At 42.5% G+C, this 20,822-nt stretch overlaps 1 protein-coding gene across 1 annotated transcript in view; it reads right to left on the bottom strand.

Annotated features, from left to right (window-relative positions):
- The window catches only part of TECPR2 (tectonin beta-propeller repeat containing 2), a 127,834-nt gene extending 107,044 nt beyond the window's left edge, over positions 1-20,790 (bottom strand). The window contains exons 1-2 of the mRNA XM_077463702.1: positions 20,641-20,790; positions 8,238-8,508 (exon numbers count right to left, since the gene is read on the bottom strand). Of these exons, the coding sequence (XP_077319828.1) occupies positions 8,238-8,456 (219 nt within the window). The 5' untranslated portion in view covers positions 8,457-8,508; positions 20,641-20,790. The remainder of the gene's footprint in view (positions 1-8,237; positions 8,509-20,640) is intronic.
- Positions 20,791-20,822: the final 32 nt, after the last annotated feature.

Below are 20,822 nucleotides of genomic sequence, written 5' to 3'. Positions count from 1 at the left end.
CACGACAAAGACCGGATCCGCCAAGTGCCTGAACTGATACCCATCTCAGCAAGCCACTGGGAGCCCACCAAGACGGCTGCTACCCACCCCTCTACTGCTCCACTGAGTCGGGGGGGGGGGGGGGGCAGCAGAGCAGAGAGCTGCTGATTGACAGTCAGCAGCTCTCTTCTCGGTGATGTTCGATAGCTTGGTTCTCAGTGCAGAGATGCCAGGGGACACATGATCATACCCCTAGGTAAGCAAGATTCTGGGGAAAAACAAAAAAAAAAAAAACAAACAAACAAACAAACCAACCATACATTTTTGTTTTTCTTCGCCGTCTCTTGGCAACTCGGTTTCAGCTCTCCCCATAAATTTTCTATAGGATTAAGGTCTGGAAACTGGCTAGGCCACTCCACAACCTTATTGTGCTTCTTCTTGAGCCACTCCTTTGCTGCCTTGGCAGTATGTTTTTGGGTCATTATACTGAAAGACCCATCCATGACCCATCTTCAGTGTTCTGGCTGAGGGAAGAACATTCTCTCAAGATTTTACAAAACATGGCCCCGTCTATGTGGCAGTCAGCCTGTACCTTTAGCAGAGAAACAGCCCCAAAGCATAATGTTTCCACCTCCATGCTTGACTGTAGGGATGGTGTTCTTAGGGTCATAGTCAGCATTTTTCTTCCTCCAAACATGGCAAGTCAAGTTAATGCCAAAGAGCTCAATTTTGGTCTCCTCCGACCACAGCACTTTCTCCCAATCCTTCTCTGAATCATTGAGATGTTTATTGGCAAACTTTAGACAGGCCTGTACATGTGCCTTCTGAGGAGGGGGACCTAGCGGGTGCTGCAGGATTTAAATCCATGATGGCGTATTGTGTTAGCAATGGTTTGTTTGGTGACTGGTCCCAACTGCCTTGAGATCATCCACAAGCTCTTACAATGTAATTCTGGGCCAATTCCTCACCTTTCTCATGATCATCCTCACCCCATGAGGTGAAATCTTGCATGGAGCTCCAGACTGAGGGTGATTGATGGCTATTTTGTATTTCTTCCATTTGCAAATAATTGCTCCAACAGTTGTCGCCTTCTCACCAGGCTTCTTGCCGATGGTCTTGTAGCCCATTCCAGCCATGTGTAGGTCTACAATCTTGTCCCTGACATCCTTTGACAGCTCTTTGGTCTTGCCGATGATTGTGAGGTTTAAATGAAAGAAAGATTCTGTGGACAGGGGTCTTTTATACACATAAAGAAGAAGCCCCTTCTTACATTGACAGGACTCATCTGTGTACCACATACTGTAGCCAGTCTGTGGGAGACAGAATTATTGTTGGTTGGTAGGGGATCAAATACTTATTTTACTCACTGAACTGCAACTCAATTTATAACATTTGTATCATGTGTTTTTTTGGTTGATATTCTGTCTCTATCAGCTAAAATACATCTGTGATAATTATAGACCCTTCATTTCTTTGCAAGTGGGCAAATGTAGAAGATCTGCGGGGACCACATTTTCCCTCCTGTATATTATAATATGTGGAGTAAGCTGTATGTGGAAAATTTCAGTCTGGCTCCCAAAGAAAGGGAATCAGGAAGTGCCGACACATTTCACTAAAAATAGAATGAAATTTATGAGGAAGTTTTGCTTTAAATCTTGCAATGTCTGCCAGCTGTGTATCTATCACATAAAGATTTTATGAATAATAATTACACATTAGGCGCAATGATTGTTCCATTAGCAGCTGGCCAAGGGGATGAAAGAATAAAATCACAAATGCTGATCAGCATCACAAAATCTAAAATGGATTTCAACACTTATGCAAAATGAGAAAATAAATAAATAAAGTGCTGTATTTTAATAATAGATAGGGAAGCCACATTTCCCAGGGAAATGGAGGGGAGGAGGAGGGGAGGAGGAGGGGAGGGGGATAAAATTTCCAAAAAACACTTTAGGCTGAGCAATCATATTTTAAAAAGGTGTCAATCTACCCAATTTGGATTTGAGATCTCTGCGCCTGTACACCTGCTGTGGCCAATAGGAGATAAACGCTCAAAAACTGGACAGCATATTAGAATATATCAAAAAGGTTTTATAGCTTATCTCACATTTCTCATGAACTAGATTGTATCCACTTGCCTTCTCGGAAAATGAGGGCTGGCAAGGAGCTGAGATGCCTGGGAGTGGGTGGGAGGGGGAGCACCGCTGGTGGGCAGGGTTGATCGGGAGCTGTTCTCCCAGCGATCACCTTGGGTTAAGAAAACATGGAGGAAAAGAAAATTACATTACAATTGCCTCCGCTCTGCTCGCAGTCACACACAGTCCCGCCTCCTACTGACCTCACGCCTGTTATAGACAGAACGCCGGTCCAATGCTGGGATGCATTCCTTCTATCACACGCACGGGGTCAAGAGGAGGTGGGGCTGTGTGTGAAGGTAAGCAGAGCGGAGGAAATTGTAATGCAAGATATTCCAGCATGCTATCCCGCTTTGTGATCCCGCGGCTCTCCTCTCCCTCTTACTCTGCCCAGGCGAGCCTGCAATGGCGGGCAACTGACGAGCCTGCAATGGCGGGCAACTGACGAGCCTGCAATGGCGGGCAACTGACGAGCCTGCAATGGCGGGCAACTGACGAGGCTGTGCTGAAGGGCACTGATAAAGTTGTTGTTAATATTTATTTTGTAACATAACTCTGCATAAAACATTTAAGTGTCATTTCATGAGAGGGCGTGTTTAAAGGTGGAATTAGGGGTGGGGCAACTGGTGGCGAGTAACCCTTGAGGCCTGGCTAGTAGCTCAGGACTTGAAATTTTGAGGCCTGTATATATTTTAATATACACACACACACACACACACTACTGTATCTCTCATATACAAATTGCTACACAAGTTATATTGCAATTGAATGTTAGTTAAAATTTGTTTTCGCTTTCAATCTACGGCTCTGTAATTTTCTGTAACATGCAATATGATAACCCGGGGGTCATTCTGTACACAGATGACATATTTGGGGTGCGTTCTGTATTCTATTCCCTGCTTGTGTGATTGGCTCACTGATTTTCCCAGACGTCTTGCATAGGGAATCCCCATTAATATATCATTTTAATAGTTATCATTGACATCACACTCCCGATGAGAGGATGGATCCTCGAAACGCGTAGAGTATGTTCTTCTCACCAAAAATGATGGATTACAGAGGAAGTAAACCCTGATGGGTTTACTTCCTCTTTAATACATATTTTTTTTATTACTCATACTTATATCATCATACTTATCATTGACATCACACTCCTGATGAGAGGATGAATCCTCGAAACGCGTAGAGTGTTTTGATGTCACCAAAGTTGGATTTTTTTGCCCAGATCTACCATGTGCCTACATTTTTAAACTCATGTATGTCAGCTCTTTACGGAATTTGTTTTTATTATTGTATCATGTAGTTTGAGAATAATTTTTCTTGTCTGTAATAAATCAATTTTTACAATATAATATATAGATATAGATAGATATATATATTTAATTTTCATTGACTCGCCTCACTTAAAGTCCCATGACCACTGATTTTTTGCATATTCATGCACTAAGATACAAGTCCAATTCTGGGCATGCAAAAGGGAAGTCGTGTCTAAAGGGATGCAGACCCTGCTATTTTGCTCATTAGAGCCCTGCATATGCAGCAGCTGATTGAGAATTGTAATAAAATTACTCCCAGTAGATTCACTTTGCAAATGAACACAAACAGATACTTCTACAGAATAACAAAAAGGTAGGAACCTGCAACAAAAAGTTTGGTAAAATCCCTGAAATGTACATAGATCACCCAGAGTGGAAAGTTCTCAATAGAAGGGGAGTTACTCTTTAAAGAAAAATTCCATATGGGCTGTAGTACATTGAATGGAGGGAATGGAATTGCCAAAATATTTTATAGTCTATAACGTCACTGTTTTGAGCGTGCTTGAGGTTTCTTTTGTTCAACCAAGCAATAAATGGTTACTGATTTTTGGTTCTCAAATGCCACCAGCCCTGTATGACAAAGTTAATTGCGCGAAGGATGTTGTACTTATTGTACTTTACTGCAGATTTCTAATAATAAAAATGGAAAATAATTCCAGGCATGGTACATTTTTCATAGTTCTATTGGTTCAACATGGACTAATATAAAAGATGTATATACACCAAACCTGGGACGATCCCCCTGGAAGCTGGAAACCGCTGAAGTAGACATGGCTATTCCAGTAATCTCTATTAGCTTCCAGGTACAATGCTGATGCATTCTGAAGACAGGAGGAGATGGGCCGCTCAGCATGGGCACCATTCAGAGAATGCTTGTCAATTTTTTTAAATTAATGCAAAGCGTTCTCTGATTGGGTAAGGCAGAGAGGTGGGGGCGGCGACATCCAAGGGGGTAGGCTGAATTACTGGCTAATCAGTAAGCAGCAGTTTGCCATGTTGCAGGATCTGGGGTGGGGGAGGACACGGTTATTGACAGAAATTCTTGGTCCAATCATCAGGATTCATTCATTTAACAGGTTAAAATGTTCAAGCTGGTCTCCACCGTTAGTTTCAGTTTTAAAAAGATAATTTGGACCAAAGCTGGCCCAAACAAACTATTTCCCTCACTAAAGTGTGCTGCCGCTGGATGTGTGGTGTAAACTGTACATAGCCGAGGCAACATACAGCATACTAAGTAATAGAAAATCTGCGCTTAGTAAAAAATAAAAAAAATTAATAAAATCAGCAGCTGAACACTATAACCAGGATACTGGGCACAACAAAACAGAAGAAATAAAAGTGCAGCGCTTAGCCTCAAAATATGAATGTGACTTAGTAAGAAAATATATAAAATGTTGTGAAAAACCTAAATAATGTGAACGTCATTAATAAAAAATACTTCCCAAATTCAAATGTCCAATAAAATCAAAAAAGACATTTATCTATAACTCAAGTGTCCAATGGGATGAAAAAACAAACTATGAAACCAAATAGTCAAAAATGATGATGATGCAGCACAGTGTAGATAATGTCCCATGTGAATATGCAACAAAGAATAATTAATCTTGTTTGTTCAAACAATAATGCTTGACCACGTGGACCCTTCACCTCTGTAAATCAAAAATGAATGGAGGCTTACCAGATCACCGGTGACCCCCTGTTAAGGGAGGTCAGTCTGCGCAGATATGAACACATAGACGTCTCGAGGCAGGAAGGGGGAAAACGACCCAATCCTTTGGATATCACGTAATCACCAAATCCGCTCGGATCCTCTCATAAGCCTCGAGGCGTCATATCACCAGAAAAAAACAAAAATAAAAGTGCGCCAAATCGTGTAGTATGGTTTGAACAGATTTTTATTCAACCGAATGGTTTGAGCGCTAAAAAAAGTGACTCCACTGAGTCATACGGAAATAAACATGTCGTTTAAAAACGAACAGATTGCTAGCAAGAATAAAATAAAATAAAAAATAAATGCTAATGCACAAAGGGTGTGAGCGTGGCAAAGGGTGTGAGGGTAGCCATGCTCACACCCTTTGTGCATTAGCATTTATTTTTTATTTTATTTTATTCTTGCTAGCAATCTGTTCGTTTTTAAACGACATGTTTATTTCCGTATGACTCAGTGGAGTCACTTTTTTTAGCGCTCAAACCATTCGGTTGAATAAAAATCTGTTCAAACCATACTACACGATTTGGCGCACTTTTATTTTTGTTTTTTTTCTGGTGATATGACGCCTCGAGGCTTATGAGAGGATCCGAGCGGATTTGGTGATTACGTGATATCCGAAGGATTGGGTCGTTTTCCGGCTTCCTGCATCGAGACGTCTATGTGTTCATATCTGCGCAGACTGACCTCCCTTAACAGGGGGTCACCGGTGATCTGGTAAGCCTCCATTCATTTTTGATTTACAGAGGTGAAGGGTCCACGTGGTCAAGCATTATTGTTGTTTGAACAAACAAGATTATTCTTTGTTGCATATTCGCATGGGACATTATCTACACTGTGCTGCATCATCATCATTTTTGACTATTTGGTTTCATAGTTTGTTTTTTCACCCCATTGGACACTTGAGTTAACATACAGCATACTGCACTGTGTTCCAGGTGCGAGAGGAGACTTCCTGTCTCACAGCTGGAATAAAATACTGTCAGCCTACGCGGCGCTCAGCCATTTATTGACATCTGTGCTGTATACTGCAAGAAGCCTTAGCTACATGAGGTTTATACAACACATCCAGCGGTCACACAGTGAGGGAAATGGTTTGTTTGGGCCAGCTTGGCACAAAATCTGTTTTAAGCAGCAGTTCAGCCTAAAACTAACTATCTATCTCTAAATCTACTCACAGCTACATTCCAAGACTAATCTATTTAACCGTATAAAGCAAAAATCGCTATACATACCTCCAGCGGCGGATGCCGCGTGGTAGAGACAGCAGACAATGGCTGGGAAGGGACATCACTCAGAGGTACTATGGGGCTTCCATCGTCAGCTGCCTCTTCTCTGCACCTGCCTACACAGAGAAGCCGCCACTGACAGCTCAATGCGGGACTGGAGCGGCTTCAGGAAAAAAAGGTATACACAGTATATCCAGTTCCCGACCGGTGCATGACGATGTACGTCGGCAGAATGGCAAGGGCAGGCATACTGGCGTGCAGGTACGTCCATTTCTATATGCTGCCCTGCCATCGCGTGCGCGCTGGTCGGTACCCCCGCGAGTCCCGCAGACTCCATCGCCGTGGGGATACCCGTGATCGCCTCACGGGGAGGCTGAACGGGGAGATGCCACTGTAAACAGCATCTCCCCATTCTGCCTAGCAACAAGTGACACTGATCTCTGCTCCATGTGATTGGAGCAGAGATCAGTGTTCACGAACACAAAGCCCAGCCCCCCCACAGTTAAACACACACCCCTAGGAACACTTAACCCCTACACTGCCACCCCTGGTTAACCCCTTCACTGCCAGTGTCATTTACACAGGAATCAGTGCATTTGTATAGCACTGATTGTTGTATAAATGACAATGGTCCCAAAAATGTGTCAAAAATGTCCGATGTGTCCACCATAATGTCACAGTCACAATAAAAATCGCTGATTGCCGCCATTACTAGTAAAAAAAAAAAAAATTATTAATAAAAATGCCATAAAACTATCCCCTATTTTGTAAACGCTATAACTTTTGTGCAAACCAATCAATAAATCGCTTATTGCGATTTTTTTAACCAAAAATATGTAGAAGAATACGTATCGGCCTAAACTGAGGGGAAAAAAAAAAATTTTATTTATATATTTTTGGAGGATAAAAAGTAAAAAATATTAAGTTTTTTTTTTCAAAATTGTTGCTCTATTTTTGTTTATAACGCAAAAAATAAAAACCGCAGAGGTGATCAAATACTACCAAAAGAAAGCTCTATTTGTGGGGGAAAAAAGCCACGTCGCACGACCGCGCAATTGTCAGTTAAAGCCACGCAGTGCTGAATCGCAAAAAAAGTGCTCTGGTCTTACGCCAACAAAATGGTCCGATCTGAAAGTGGATATAGTGGGGGTTGGACCGATTATCAGCACGGCTAGTTAGGATTGATATTTACAACTTTTCAAATAAATCAGTATTGGTCAGAAACTTACCGATATTAGGCAGTGGTGTGCCGAGTGCACCCGTCACTCGCTAGAACGGGCAGCTGACAGATAGAACACAGGCAGCCCTGTATTGCCAGCCCTTCCCCTAAGCCTTTGCCGCTCTCTTCTTCACTGAACAGTATCACAGGGGTGGATGGGGGGGGGGGGGGGCGGGAGCTGCTGGAGTTAACTTTTCACATTAAACAGTAGGTGATTGGTTACTAGGATCGCCCGGAAACCAATCACCAGACTGGTCATTTGAAAAAAGTTAAGTCCGGCAGCTCCTGCTTCCGCCTACATCCAGTACTTTGATACCAGCCGATCTATGCTCTGCTGTACACCTATGTAAAGTAGGAGAGTTCTGGGGACGGACAGAGGACAGTACAATTTGGGAGCGGTTAGTAATGTGAAGAGTGACAGAGGAATATTGCCACCAGTTATCGGCTATCAGCCTGAAAGGCAGGCGGTAATCAGTATTGGCCCTGAAAAATAAATACGATATTGGACTATTCCTAAATGTATAGCGATTTTTTCTTTACAGGGCTAGATAGGTTAGTCTTAGAAAGTTGCTGCGAGTACAGTTTTAAGCGGAACGTCTACTTTAACCTGAAACTAAAGCTGGAAATCAGCAAAACACACACACACCTTACCTCCAAATTATACTTTTTCATCTGGTTTGTGTGTCGGCAGTAGAGATACAACATTCCGATGCTGCTGCCGATTGCAATGTAGTCGCCATTGACATCCAGTGCTGTGAGGTAGACGAGAAGGGAACGGAAGCCTTTCTGAACTTTAGCAGGGATGGCATTCAGAATGGAGTACAAGGGACAGAACTCCTTAAAGGTTATACCTCCCGGTAAATTGGCCATGTCTCCCGATCTGCTACACAGCAGTGCTCAATCACATCATTCCAAGCTGTCCCTGGGAGAAAAGAAAAAAAATATATCATTTTAAAAAAACAAGAACGCCACCAAGAATGATTTTCATCTGATCTGACTGCATAGCCCCAAGTAATAATCAGATCAACAACCGTCAAACAAATGCACTGGGTAGTTTTTGTGGCACCCCATGACTTACAAATTAAAAAAACGAAATAAAGGAGGAGCAATACAAGTCAGATTGAGGGACTTGGCAACAGTCCAAAACTAGAAGAAAGGATAAAGAAGTAACACATTTGAATATGCTGCCCACTGACACATAGCCTTATTTCAGATTAGGGGGTTTCAATTCCCCTTTTAAAAAGGGCAAAAAAAAAAAAAAAACACACACCACCAGATATGTCTATTCAAGAGAATATTTTGCAGTTAAGATTCTAAACCCAATTTTTCCAGACAACACAGTGATTTATTCTGTTAGTACTTCCCCAAAAAACCCAGTGAAGTCATCACCCAAAAAACGATTATCATATACAATTAAAGCAATGCTGTCATTGCTGAAAAATCCCATAAGAAATTCCATGCAAAAGAAAACAAAAACCCCCCACACACCACCACATTTTTTGAACAAAATAGGAGACCAGCAAATCCTGTATTTGCTCTCTTGAAGAGGTAGGTAGGTAGCCCAACGGGCAAGTAAGGGCCCATTGACACCAGAAACTGTATATTTTTTGACGTCTTGTTTACATGCATTTGAAGGGTGCTTGATGTGCACTTTGCATACGTTTTATGCTGCATTTGCAGTGCATTTTTCAATAAGTTTTTGGTCTTCACCTTCCTGCCTTAATCACTTGCCAACCAGCTCATGTACTTATACTGCGACGGGTTGGCAACGCGAATCACCGCACCTGTATGGCGACTCTTGCTCCCACCGCAAGAGCGTGCCCGCAGGTCGGGCAGACTCAATGTCCGCCGGCAACCTGTGATCGCCTAGTACAGAGGCAGAACAGGGATCTGCCAGTGTAAACAAGCGGATCCCCATTCTGACAGGAGACATGACAGATCTACTGTTCCCAGTGATCGGTAACAGTGATATCTGTCATGTCCCAGTGATCCCCCCGACCCCCCCAAAGTTAGAACACACCCAACCCCTTGATCACCCCCTAGTGTTAACCTCTTCCCTGCCAGTGTAATTTTTACATTAGATCAGTGCATTTTTCTAGCACTGATCAATGCAATCATGTCACTGGTCCCCAAAGTGTCATTTGGGGGTCAGATTTGTGCGATGCAATGTCGCAGTCCTGAAAAATTATTATATATATTTATTTTCGCAGATTGCTACCATTACTAGTAAAAATAATAAAAATAAAAAGTCCGCCCCCCAATTGCCTTCATAGCAAGCTGCTTGCCATCTATGGGGGCACCTGTGCATGCTCACTCCAGAGTCAACTCTAAAGTTCATAAGACATAGGAAGCATGGCTTGGCGCCATCCACTCTTTGCTGGCTGTGATTGATAGCAGTGGTAGCCAATGGCTCTCGCTGCTATCAATCTGCCCCATGAGGAGGGAAGGAGCCTATGCTTTTATGCACATTGCTGAATTGATATCAGGCTCAGGTAAGTATTAGGGTGATGAGGAGCAGCACACTGAAGGTTTTTTTTTTTACCTTCGGCTCCATTCACACCTGTACAACATCCTGACCCAACTTCGGATGGATGTGACTTGTTGTCCTTCTGCAAAGTCGGGCCCACTGTAGCATGTGAAAAACATTAAGGTTCGAATTTTTAAAATAACTTTTGAGGGTTAAAAAACACATGGTACAGTGAGCGCTACAGAGTTTTTTTTTTTAGCCACTTGCAAGAGATGACAAGGCTCTTGTAAAACATATAGTGCATTGCAAGCTATACAGTTAGGTCCAATATATATATATATATATATATATATATATATATATATATATATATATATATATATATATATATATATATATATATATATATATATATATATATATATATATATATATATATCCAAATGGATTTGAAGTGAAGACTTTCAGCATTATTTCAAGGGGTTGAATATAAAATATCAAGTACAAATTTTAGGAACTGCAACCATTTTTATACACAGCCCACACACACACACACACACACACACACACACACACACACTTTCAGGGGCTCAAATGTAATTGGACAAATAAATATAATGATAAAATGTGAATTGTTAATATTTTGTTGATAATCCTTTACTGGCAATGACTGTCTGAAATCTGGAACCCATGGACATTACCAAAGACTGGGTTTCCTCCTTTCTGGTGCTTTGCCAGGCTCTAACTGCAGCTGTCTTCAGTTCTTTCTTTGTGGGTCTTTCTGCCTTTAGTTTTGCCTTCAGCAAGTGAAATGTTCAATTGGGTGGAGATCAGGTGACGTCTCGGCCTTTGCAAAATATTTCACTTTTCTTTCAAAAGCTCCTGGGTTGCTTTTTCGGTGTGTTTTGGATTATTATCCATCTGTACTGTGAAGTGCCGTCCAATCAACTTTGCTGCATTTGGCTGAATCTGGGCTGGCAGTATATCTCTAAACACTGCAGAATTTATCCGGCTGCTTCTGTCACATCATCAATAAACACCAATGACCCAGTGCCACTGGAAGCCATGCATGCCCATGCTGTCAAACTTCAAGCTCCACCACGTTTTACAGATGACGTTTTGTGCTTTGGATCATGAGCTGTCCCCCAGCCTTTACCGTACTTTTTTCTTCCCGCCATTCTGGTACAGATTAATCTTTTCATCTGTGCAAAGAATGCTTTTCCAGAACTGGTCTGGCTTTTCTTTTCTTTTTTTTGTTGACGATTTTTGGCAAAATCGAATCTGTCTTTTCTATTCATCAGGCTGATGAATGGTTTGCACCTTGTGGGGAACCCTCTGCATTTGCTCTCATGAAGTCTTCCCTTGATTGTAGACTTTGACAATGATATGCCTACCTCCTGGAGAGTGTCGTTCACTTGTTTGGATGTTGTGAATGGGTTTTAACCATAGAGAGGATTCTACGATCATCCACCACTGTTGTCTTCTGTGGACAGCCAGCCCTTTTTATGTTGCTGAGTACGGACGAGCTCAAGCGTGTTTGCAACTAGCACATGCAGAGCCCACCAGGAAGTCGGCACTGCACATCGCTAATCGCAGGCAGCGAGACATTCTTCGATCTCTGTAGCCGCACATCGGGAAAATTTCTCACTGCCTGCCTTTAGGTTATAAAAAATAAATAAAAAATATCCCAAACTGAACATCTCATGGAGCTCTGTTCAATCCATTATCCACAAAGGAGTATGGCACAACTGCAAACGTACCAATACATGGCCATCTACTTAAACTGACAGGTCGGGCAAGGAGAGCATTCATCAGAGAAGCAGCCAAGAGGTCCATGGTAACTCTGGAGGAGCTGCAGAGATCCACAGCTCAGGTGGGAGAATCTGTCCACAGGACAACTAACTATTAGTCGTGCTCTCCACAAATCTGGCCTTTATGGAAGAGTAGCAAGAAGAAAGCCATCAATGAAAAAAACCCATAAGCAGTCCAGTTTAAAGTTTGTGAGAAAGCATATGGGGGACACAGCAAACATGTGGAAGAATGTGCTCTGGTCAGATGAGACCAAAATTGAACTTTTTGGCATAAAAGAAAAACGCTATGTGTGGTGGAAAACACTGCCCATCACCCTGAACACACCATCCCCACCGTGAAACAAGGTGGTGGCAGCATCATTTTGATGCTTTTCTTCAGCAGGGACAGGAAAGCTGGTCAGAGTTGATGGGAAGATAGATGGAGCCAAATACAGGGCAATCTTAGAAGAAAACCTGTTAGAGTCTGCAAAAGACCTGAGACTGGGGTGGAGGTTCACCTTCCAGCAGGACAACGACCCTAAACATACAGCCAGAGCTACAATGGAATGGTTTAGATCAAAGCATATTCATGCGTTAGAATGGCCCAAAGTCCAGACCTAAGTGCAATTGAGAAACTGTGGCAAGACTTGAAAATTGCTGTTCACAGATGCTCTCCATCCAATCTGACAGAGCTTGAGATATTTTGCAAAGAAGAATGGGCAAAAATGTCACTCTCTAGATGTGCAAAGCTAGTAGAGACATCCCCAAAAAGACTTGCAGCTGTAATTGCAGTGAAAGGCTGTTCTATAAAGTATTGACTCCGGGGGAGCTGAATACAAATTGCACACCACACTTTCACATATTTGTAAACAATTTTTAGAAAACCATTTATAAATTTTTCTTTCACTTTGGTCTATCACATAAAATTCCAATAAAATACATTCACGTTTTTGGTTGTAACATGACAAAATGTGGAAAATTTCAAAGGGTTGAATACTTTTTCAAGGCACTGTACATACCACACACATACATATGCACAAAATGATACTCAAGGTGCATATGAAAATGCAGCAGTGCATGGAATATACAAAGTGCATAAACGAAAATACTGAAATTGAAATGAAAAAGTACCAAAGTGCATAAAATATCATAAACACAGAATAAAAAGTTCAGGTAATCAGGTGTCCAAACAAGGATGTTTCCAAGAGGAGTATCACTGAAAGTGCTTCTTAGCTAAACCACAAGTGTATCCACGGTGTGCCAAATGCACCACCATGATGCACTTATTTGAGCATTACAGCAACAACATCATTTGCATTTTTGGATGATGGTATTGCTGTAATGCTCAAATAAATATTTTCTATGGAGAAGCTGTCGAGTTGCCGGCCTATACTTTCTATGGACCACTTATGAATTTATACATATCCCCACCAAAAGAAATTAATCAAGTTCCTCATTTCTCTATTGCTCCAGTCTACTCACCTTAAAACCAACAAGCAATCACAAACGACAAAGAACCAGCTCTGCCTATGCAAAGGCAATTATCCTTTCGAACATCTGTCCACCCACTGGAGATGTTGATCTGTTCCAGCCCACCAGCCCAAGAATAACTTTATATTCCGCTTAAACCCTCACAGCCGAGCTCTAATCATAAAGAAACACTTCTAGACAACTGAATGTTCTACATATAGAAAGACTCCGCTCCTTGAAGTTGCAAATTACAGCAATGAACTGAATCTGAGCAGCAAGCAGTTCCGGTGACGGAACCCACACAAGAGACGATTGTCCTGGGTCTGGATGAAGAAAGGCAAGGAGGTATCTATTCTTTAGATCAGACAAGCCTCTTCCAGGTAGAAATTTTCTCAATGATCACAGTACCAGATGCCGAACTGATCAACCCCCCTGTAATTACCAGCTCACGTTGCTCATTGCCCTCCATAATGACATACAGCTGGCCTCCACAACGTCATGAGGAATGTCAGGTGGGCTTCTACTTTCGGAATACGTTCCACAGTTTGATGCAAGCTATCAATTTTTCATAGAGACAACTACTAAAGATAAATAATATATATTTTTTTTAAATGGTCGGTTAGTGCGATCTCTTTTTATAGGAACAGACAGGCGATGTTGGTGAAAAGTTTGGCCAATGGAGTCCATCGAAGGACAATCTTCTTTCTAATTTCGATAATCCAAGCAAAGTCAGCTCTTCCCCAGAACAAAACTCCAAAGAGACACTATGGAAAATAAATGAAAAGATTTGCAGAATCTACTACAAGCAGAGGCTGCATTCACTCCTTTTCATGCATTATCAAATGTGCACTGACATAGACACTATTTTAGCAAAAGTATTGGGACGCCTGCCTTTACACGCACATGAACTTTAATGGCATCCCATTATTATGCCTCGTACTCATGACTGGACTTTCCGTCAACAAAACCGCAGAATTTTATCCGAAGGGTGTTGGCTCAAACTTGTCTTGCATACACACGGTCACACAAATGTTGGCCAACAATTACGAACGTAGTGACTTACTACGTTGTTTTTCAACTCTTTAGCGACACCCTTTGGGCTCCTTCTGCTAGTTTCGTGTTGATTCGCGATTTTCTTTTCACGTTTTTCAGTCAGTGCTTTTCAGTTTGTTTCTGAACGGCCGTTCGATTCTGCAACATGGCTGGTTGACGGAGGCGATAACGTGTTATTATTGGCCTTGGAGTTATTGCTTTGACTTTTTTTTTTGGTTGAATAATAATGATTTGATTTGGTATATTTTCTATATTTTTGGATGCATAGAATGCACTTTTTGGTTAAGTTTTATTGGCAGATAGCATGTCTAATTGTATTTGTTTTCTTTTTTAATGCACAATAAAAAAAAAAAAATGTGTAGAATACTTGGCTATGTGTTTTACTTCAAATGACCATTTGGGAAGTAGACGGTTACATTTAAAAAAATACAATGTAAAATTGACAAGGGGGACCAACATGTATTGTATCTTTGATCTTAAAGCGGAGGTCCACCCTAAAGTGGACCTTCCGCTCATTGGAACCCCCCCCCTCCCTCCGGTGCCACAATTGGCACCTTTCAGGGGGGGGGGGTGCAGGCACCTGTACAGTACAGGTATCTGCACCCACTTCCGGCGTAGATTCTGCAGAAGGTACGCCCCTTTCCGCAGAATCTACACCCCTTTCCGAAAGTCCCCCGCTGCCTGCTGAGAAACACACGGATCCCAGAGACTGCGGGGACCATCCTTATTGCTCAGCGCGACTCGCGCATGCGCAGTAGGGAACCGGGAAATAAAGCCGAAAGGCTCCACTTCCTGATTCCCATACCCAAGATGGCGGCGGCAGCACCCGAGAGACGATCGAGAGATCGGCTTCGGGTGCCGACATCGCGGGCGCGCTGGGCGGGTAAGTGTCATTATTTTAAAAGTCAGCAGCTGCAGTATTTGTAGTTGCTGGCTTTAAAAAAAAAAAAAAAAACGGCGGACTCCCGCTTTAAAAGATATGGGATAATGGTGTTGTGGTAACTTGCCCGAATAAAAATAAAATAAAAAAAACATAATATTGTTCTCACTAGAAAAAAAAAAGCCTTTGAAAATCAGTTTGCAATAACTCCATCAGTATCAACAGCAAAGCAGCTTCATTATTATCCCATTAAAGAAGAAGATAATTGTGCGCTGCATTTCAAGATTTCATAATTTGCCGCGTCACAAATGTTTATTCTCCATTACGAACACTAGTTTACAAGTCCGACCGCTTTTGCTTCCGATAATGCATGTTTGTACTTTGGACTTTTGTCCAACGGACTTGTGTACACACGATCGGAAAATCTGACACACATTTGTCTGCAGAAAATCTGAGAACCTGCTAGCCAAAGTCCCACAACAATTGTCCGATGACAGCCTGTCATCGAACATTTCCCATCCGAAAATCCAATCGTGTGTACGGGGCTTTAGTTAGGGATCAATACTGAGTTGGCCCACCCTTTGCAGCTATAACAGCCATTCTTTTTGTCACTTTTTTTTTATACATTCAGCGGTTAGCAGGGAAGCCAGCTGACAGCTGATGACTCATCCATTGCTAAGGACATGGCGGCCGGCTTCCTGACCCGCTCCTTAGCAACCAGAAATATATAGTCCATCATGAATGCTGCTGTCAGACTCATCAACCTTACCAGCCACTCTGTCTCTGCTACTCCTCTCGGTCAATCCCTCCACTGGCTTCCGCTCACCCAACAAATTAAATTCAAAATACTAAAAACTACCTACAAAGCCATCCACAACTCTGCCCCCAGCTACATCACTGACCTAGTCTCAAAATACCAACCTAATCGTTCTCGTCATTCTTCTCAAGACCTCCTGCTCTCTAGCACCCTCATTGCCTCCTACCATGCTCGTCTCCAGGACTTTTCCAGAGCCTCTCCAAGCCTATGGAACTCCTTACCCCAATCTGTCTGTCTATCTCCTACTCTATTAGCTTTTAGACAATCCCTGAAAACCCTCTTTAGAATAACCTATCCTACCCACACCTAACAACTGTATTTTCATTTTGTCCATCTGATCATCCCTCACAGCTACTCCCCTTTGTTCCACCCTCCCTTTTAAATTGTAAGCTCTAAGAAGCAGGGCCCTCTGATCCCTCCTGTATTGAATTGTATTGTAATGTCTTCCCCGATGTTGTAAAGCGCGGCGCAAACTGTTGGCGCTATATAAATCCTGTATAATACAGTGAATGTAAAAAAATAAAAATAAAAAAATAAACGCAGAAAGCACAGAAAAAAGCACTGCATAAATGCTCAAAAGCAACATGCATAGATAGGAATCGAGCCCGAGATGTAAAGGTATAAATGGGCCCTACTACACATATCTTCACATTTCATAAATTATTTTGGGTCACTGGGGAGCCCACCAACACAGGTGCTAACTTTACATGACCAATGACTTTGGGTCCACTTCCGAGGTCAGGCAAGCTTCCATCTACAAAGCAGATCAGGTTAAAAACCATACCATTTAGGCCTCGTTCCCATGAGGCGGATCCGCTTCCACGGAGTCCACCTCTGTCCGCTGACTCAGCAGAAGATCTCTCCATTGGTCTCCGCTGAGGCGGCGGATGTCAGGTCCCTCTCTGCACACTGAGCGGGGAGGGGCTTGTCGAGCGCCGCTGGTTTCTATAGAGGGCTTGGATGAAAACGGACAGCGTGTCTGTTTTCATCAGAATTCACCTGATTTGATAGCGACGGATCTGGACATAGGGTCATCCGTCTGCTTTTGGCGTATCGGACCGGGTCGGATGTCAGCGGACATGTCACCACTGACATCTGTCACTCCATAGACCAGCACGGAGCGCCCATTCAGGTCTGCTGTCAAAACTGACAGTGTGAAAGGTGCCTTATAGGTGTTCTGTATGAACTGGTCTGCAAGGATGAGAAAATACATTTTCTAGATTAAATCAAATAATAAATCACCTGCTAGTGGCATGGCATGTGATAACAAGAGAACCTTACTAGCCTAGAGCAGAGTATCCGGTTTCGGAATGACTAGCAGACTGTCTGTGTGTTACACCCAGAGCCAGAATTCAGGGTGATTTGTGGGGAGGAAAAAACCATAGGGAGACACATAGCGGATTATTTCTACCATATATAAATCTTGCATCCATTACACTAATGAAGCTGTCAGGGGTTATGCTGTCTGCTTGGAGATAAAGCTGGTTTATGTTCATAAGATCCAAGGAGTATACACTGTATGCACTCTCACCAGAGGAAGAGAGAGACGTACCACTAACTCACGTCTGAGCTGCAGAGTGACACTGCCTTGAAAAAAGTATTCATACCCCTTGAAATGTTCCACATTTTGTCATTACAACCAAAAACATAAATGTATTTTATACAATAGACAACAAGTGACACATAATTGTGAAGTGGAAGGAAAATGATAAATGGTTTACAATTTTTTTTAAAATAAGTATGTGAAACGTACAGCGTGCATTTGTATTCAGCCCCCTTTACTCTGATAGCCCTAACTAAAATCTAGTGGAACCAATTGCCTTCAGAAGTCACCTAATTAGTAAATACAGTCCACCTGTGTGTAATTTAATCTCAGTATAAATGCAGTTGTTCTGTGAAGCCCTCAGAGGTTTGTTAGAGAACCTTACTGAACAAACAGCATCATGAAGGCCAAGGAACACACCAGATAGGTCAGGGATAAAGTTGTGGAGAAGTTTAAGACCCCTTTCACACTGCTGGTGTTATGCAGGCACTATAGCATTAAAAATAGTGCCTGCAAACCGCCCTATAACAGCTGCTCCATTCACTCTAGTGTGAATGCCCGGGGGGCTTTCACACTGGAGCGGTGCACTGGCAGGGCATCAGAAAAAGTCCTGCCAGCAGCTTCTTTGGAGCGGTGAACTCACCACTCCTCCCCATTGAAATCAATGGGGCCGCGCTGCTATACCACCGGAAAAACATTGCTGCGCAGCATTTTGTGGGCAGATTTAACCCCTTTTCGGCTGCTAGCCAAATAGTGCAGCTAAAACTACGGTAAAGCAGCGCTAAGAATATTGCAGCTTTACCGCTGATGGCACAGTGTGAAAGGGCTTTAAAGCAGGGTTAGGTTATAAAAAAAAAATATCCCAAGCTTTGAACGTCTCACTTAGCTCTGTTCAATCCATCATCCGAAAACGGAAAGATGTATGGCACAACTGCAAACTAGAGGGGCACCGAATGGAAATTTTGGTGCCAAAAATGAAGGATGCACTAGGGCAAAAAACCCGAAAATTTGTTTGTTTGTATTCAACTTTCATATTAATAATTTTAAATTGATATTAATTAAAATTTATTGGTGGCAATTCTTGGCACCTTAGTGCAAGAAGGGTCAAGAAAAAAAAAAAAAAAACGCAGTATCCAGTCTCTAATCCATCTCTTTTATCATGTCTGCAACCTCTTACTTAAATTTTGTTAATACTATTATCAATGAGTTTCCATTCGGTGCACCTCTAGCAGACATGATACAGGAAATGGTCAGAGACTGCAGACATGATACAAGATCAATTCAGTCTCAGCAGTGGCGCACATATACATATACACACATACATACATACATACACACACACACACACACACACACACACAGCACATCAAATAAGTCTCCATAAAGCATACAGTAGACAGGACAATAATAATAAAAAAACAGTAGGAGGATAACAGACATGTGCGCTGACAAAAGATTTGTTTGTTTTTTTAGAAAATTCTGAAAATTTTTAATTTTCAATTTTCGGAAATCGAAAATGCAGAAATTCGAAAAAAGAAGAAAGAAAATCAGGTAATTCTAAATAATAATAACTAAACTATTAAATTATAATAGGTATTGGAATTTCCTTTCAAATTTGTCTGTAAGTGAACGTAACGAATACAAATTCGAATACGTATCTGAAATAACGAATTATCCATAATAACGAATGACGCATCTAAACAAATGGAACGGAACAAATAATAATAAAAAAGGTTTTATTATTATTATTGTTATTTAGTATTATTATTAGATATTTATGTTCCATTAGTTTAGATACGGCGTCCGTTATTTCAGATAATTCATTCAAATACGTTTACTAACAGCCAAATTTGAAAGGATATTCCAATACCTATAATTTAATATTTATTATTAGTTATTATTTCAGATTTTTGGGTTTTCAAATTTCCAAATTTTTTAATTTTGGAATTTCTGAAAATTTGGAAATTTGAAAATTCTGAAATTGAAAAATTTGGAAATTGAAAAAATATTTACAAAAAAACGACTTCGGAAGTAAATGAAAAAGGGTTGTAAAGGTAAATGTTTTTTCACCTTAATGCATTTTATGCATTAAGGTGAAAAAACATCTGACACTGCCTGCGCCCCAAGCCCCCCCCCCCCCCCGTTTTACTTACCTGACCCCTCAAAAATCCCGCGCTCGCCCCCGACATCCTCTTCACCACTCAGCCTGGCCGCCGATTGGCTGGAGTGGATGGAAAGCAGCGCAGCCATTGGCTCGCGCTGCTGTCAATCACATCCACTGACGCGGAGCACGGGGGGGGCCGGGGCCGTGTGATACAGCGAGCGGCTATAGCTGCCGGCTGTATAACGGGAGCGCGCCCGCAGGTGCTTCTGACAATGCGAGGGAGCTCGCATGAACGTGAGAAGTACCTGCGGGAGGAAGCCGAGACAGCTGCCTAGGGACCCCAGAAGAGCAGGTTCGGGGGCACTCTGTGCAAAACGAGCTGCACAGTGGAGGTAAGGATAACATGTTTGTTATAAAAAAAAAAAAAAAAAAAAAAAATGTACTTTACAATCCCTTTAATTGCACATGTCTAATAATAATAATAGATACTGTAGATATGGTAGCATGCCCCCTCTCCGTGCTGTATATATGGTGCCCAATCACCCCCATGTTCTCTGTATATCATGCCCCCCCTGTATATGGTGCCCTCCACACCCTGTACTCTGTACGTGGTGCCCCCCACCCACCTGTACTCTGGAGGTGGCCGCCCTACCCACCCACCTGTACTCTGGAGGTGGCCGCCCTACCCACCCACCTGCACTCTGTACGTGGTGCCCACCCCACCCACCTGTACTCTGTACACAGTATCCCCACCCCCCCACCTGTACGTGGTGCCCACCCATACCCCAGTCTATGAAGTCATACAGAGGACAGTACAGGGATGATGAGCTCTCCTCATACAGTTGTACACACTATACATATATAAGACACAGCCGTGCACAGACACCGGGGCCCGGAGCACACAGCCCTCCCCGGACAGCCCGGTCTCACCCGCTCCGTCAGCGGCTCCTCAGGCAGGGGCCCTCCGCCCTTCTCCCTCAGCCCGACTCTCACAGATCGCAGTCCCTCTGACACAGCTAAAAAAAAAAAAAAATACAACCCCCCACCACCTCCAGACAACCAAAACACACAGCTACGCCGACCAATCCGGGCTCTGCCCTGACGTCAGCGCT

The sequence above is a fragment of the Lithobates pipiens genome, unplaced genomic scaffold, assembly GCF_037356315.1.
Source record: "Lithobates pipiens isolate NorthernLeopardFrog02 unplaced genomic scaffold, aLitPip1_a1.2 Scaffold_30, whole genome shotgun sequence".
In the NCBI taxonomy this organism is placed as follows: domain Eukaryota; kingdom Metazoa; phylum Chordata; class Amphibia; order Anura; family Ranidae; genus Lithobates; species Lithobates pipiens.
Note: the sequence above shows the minus strand (reverse complement) of the source record. Positions and strands in the feature narration are given on the sequence as shown.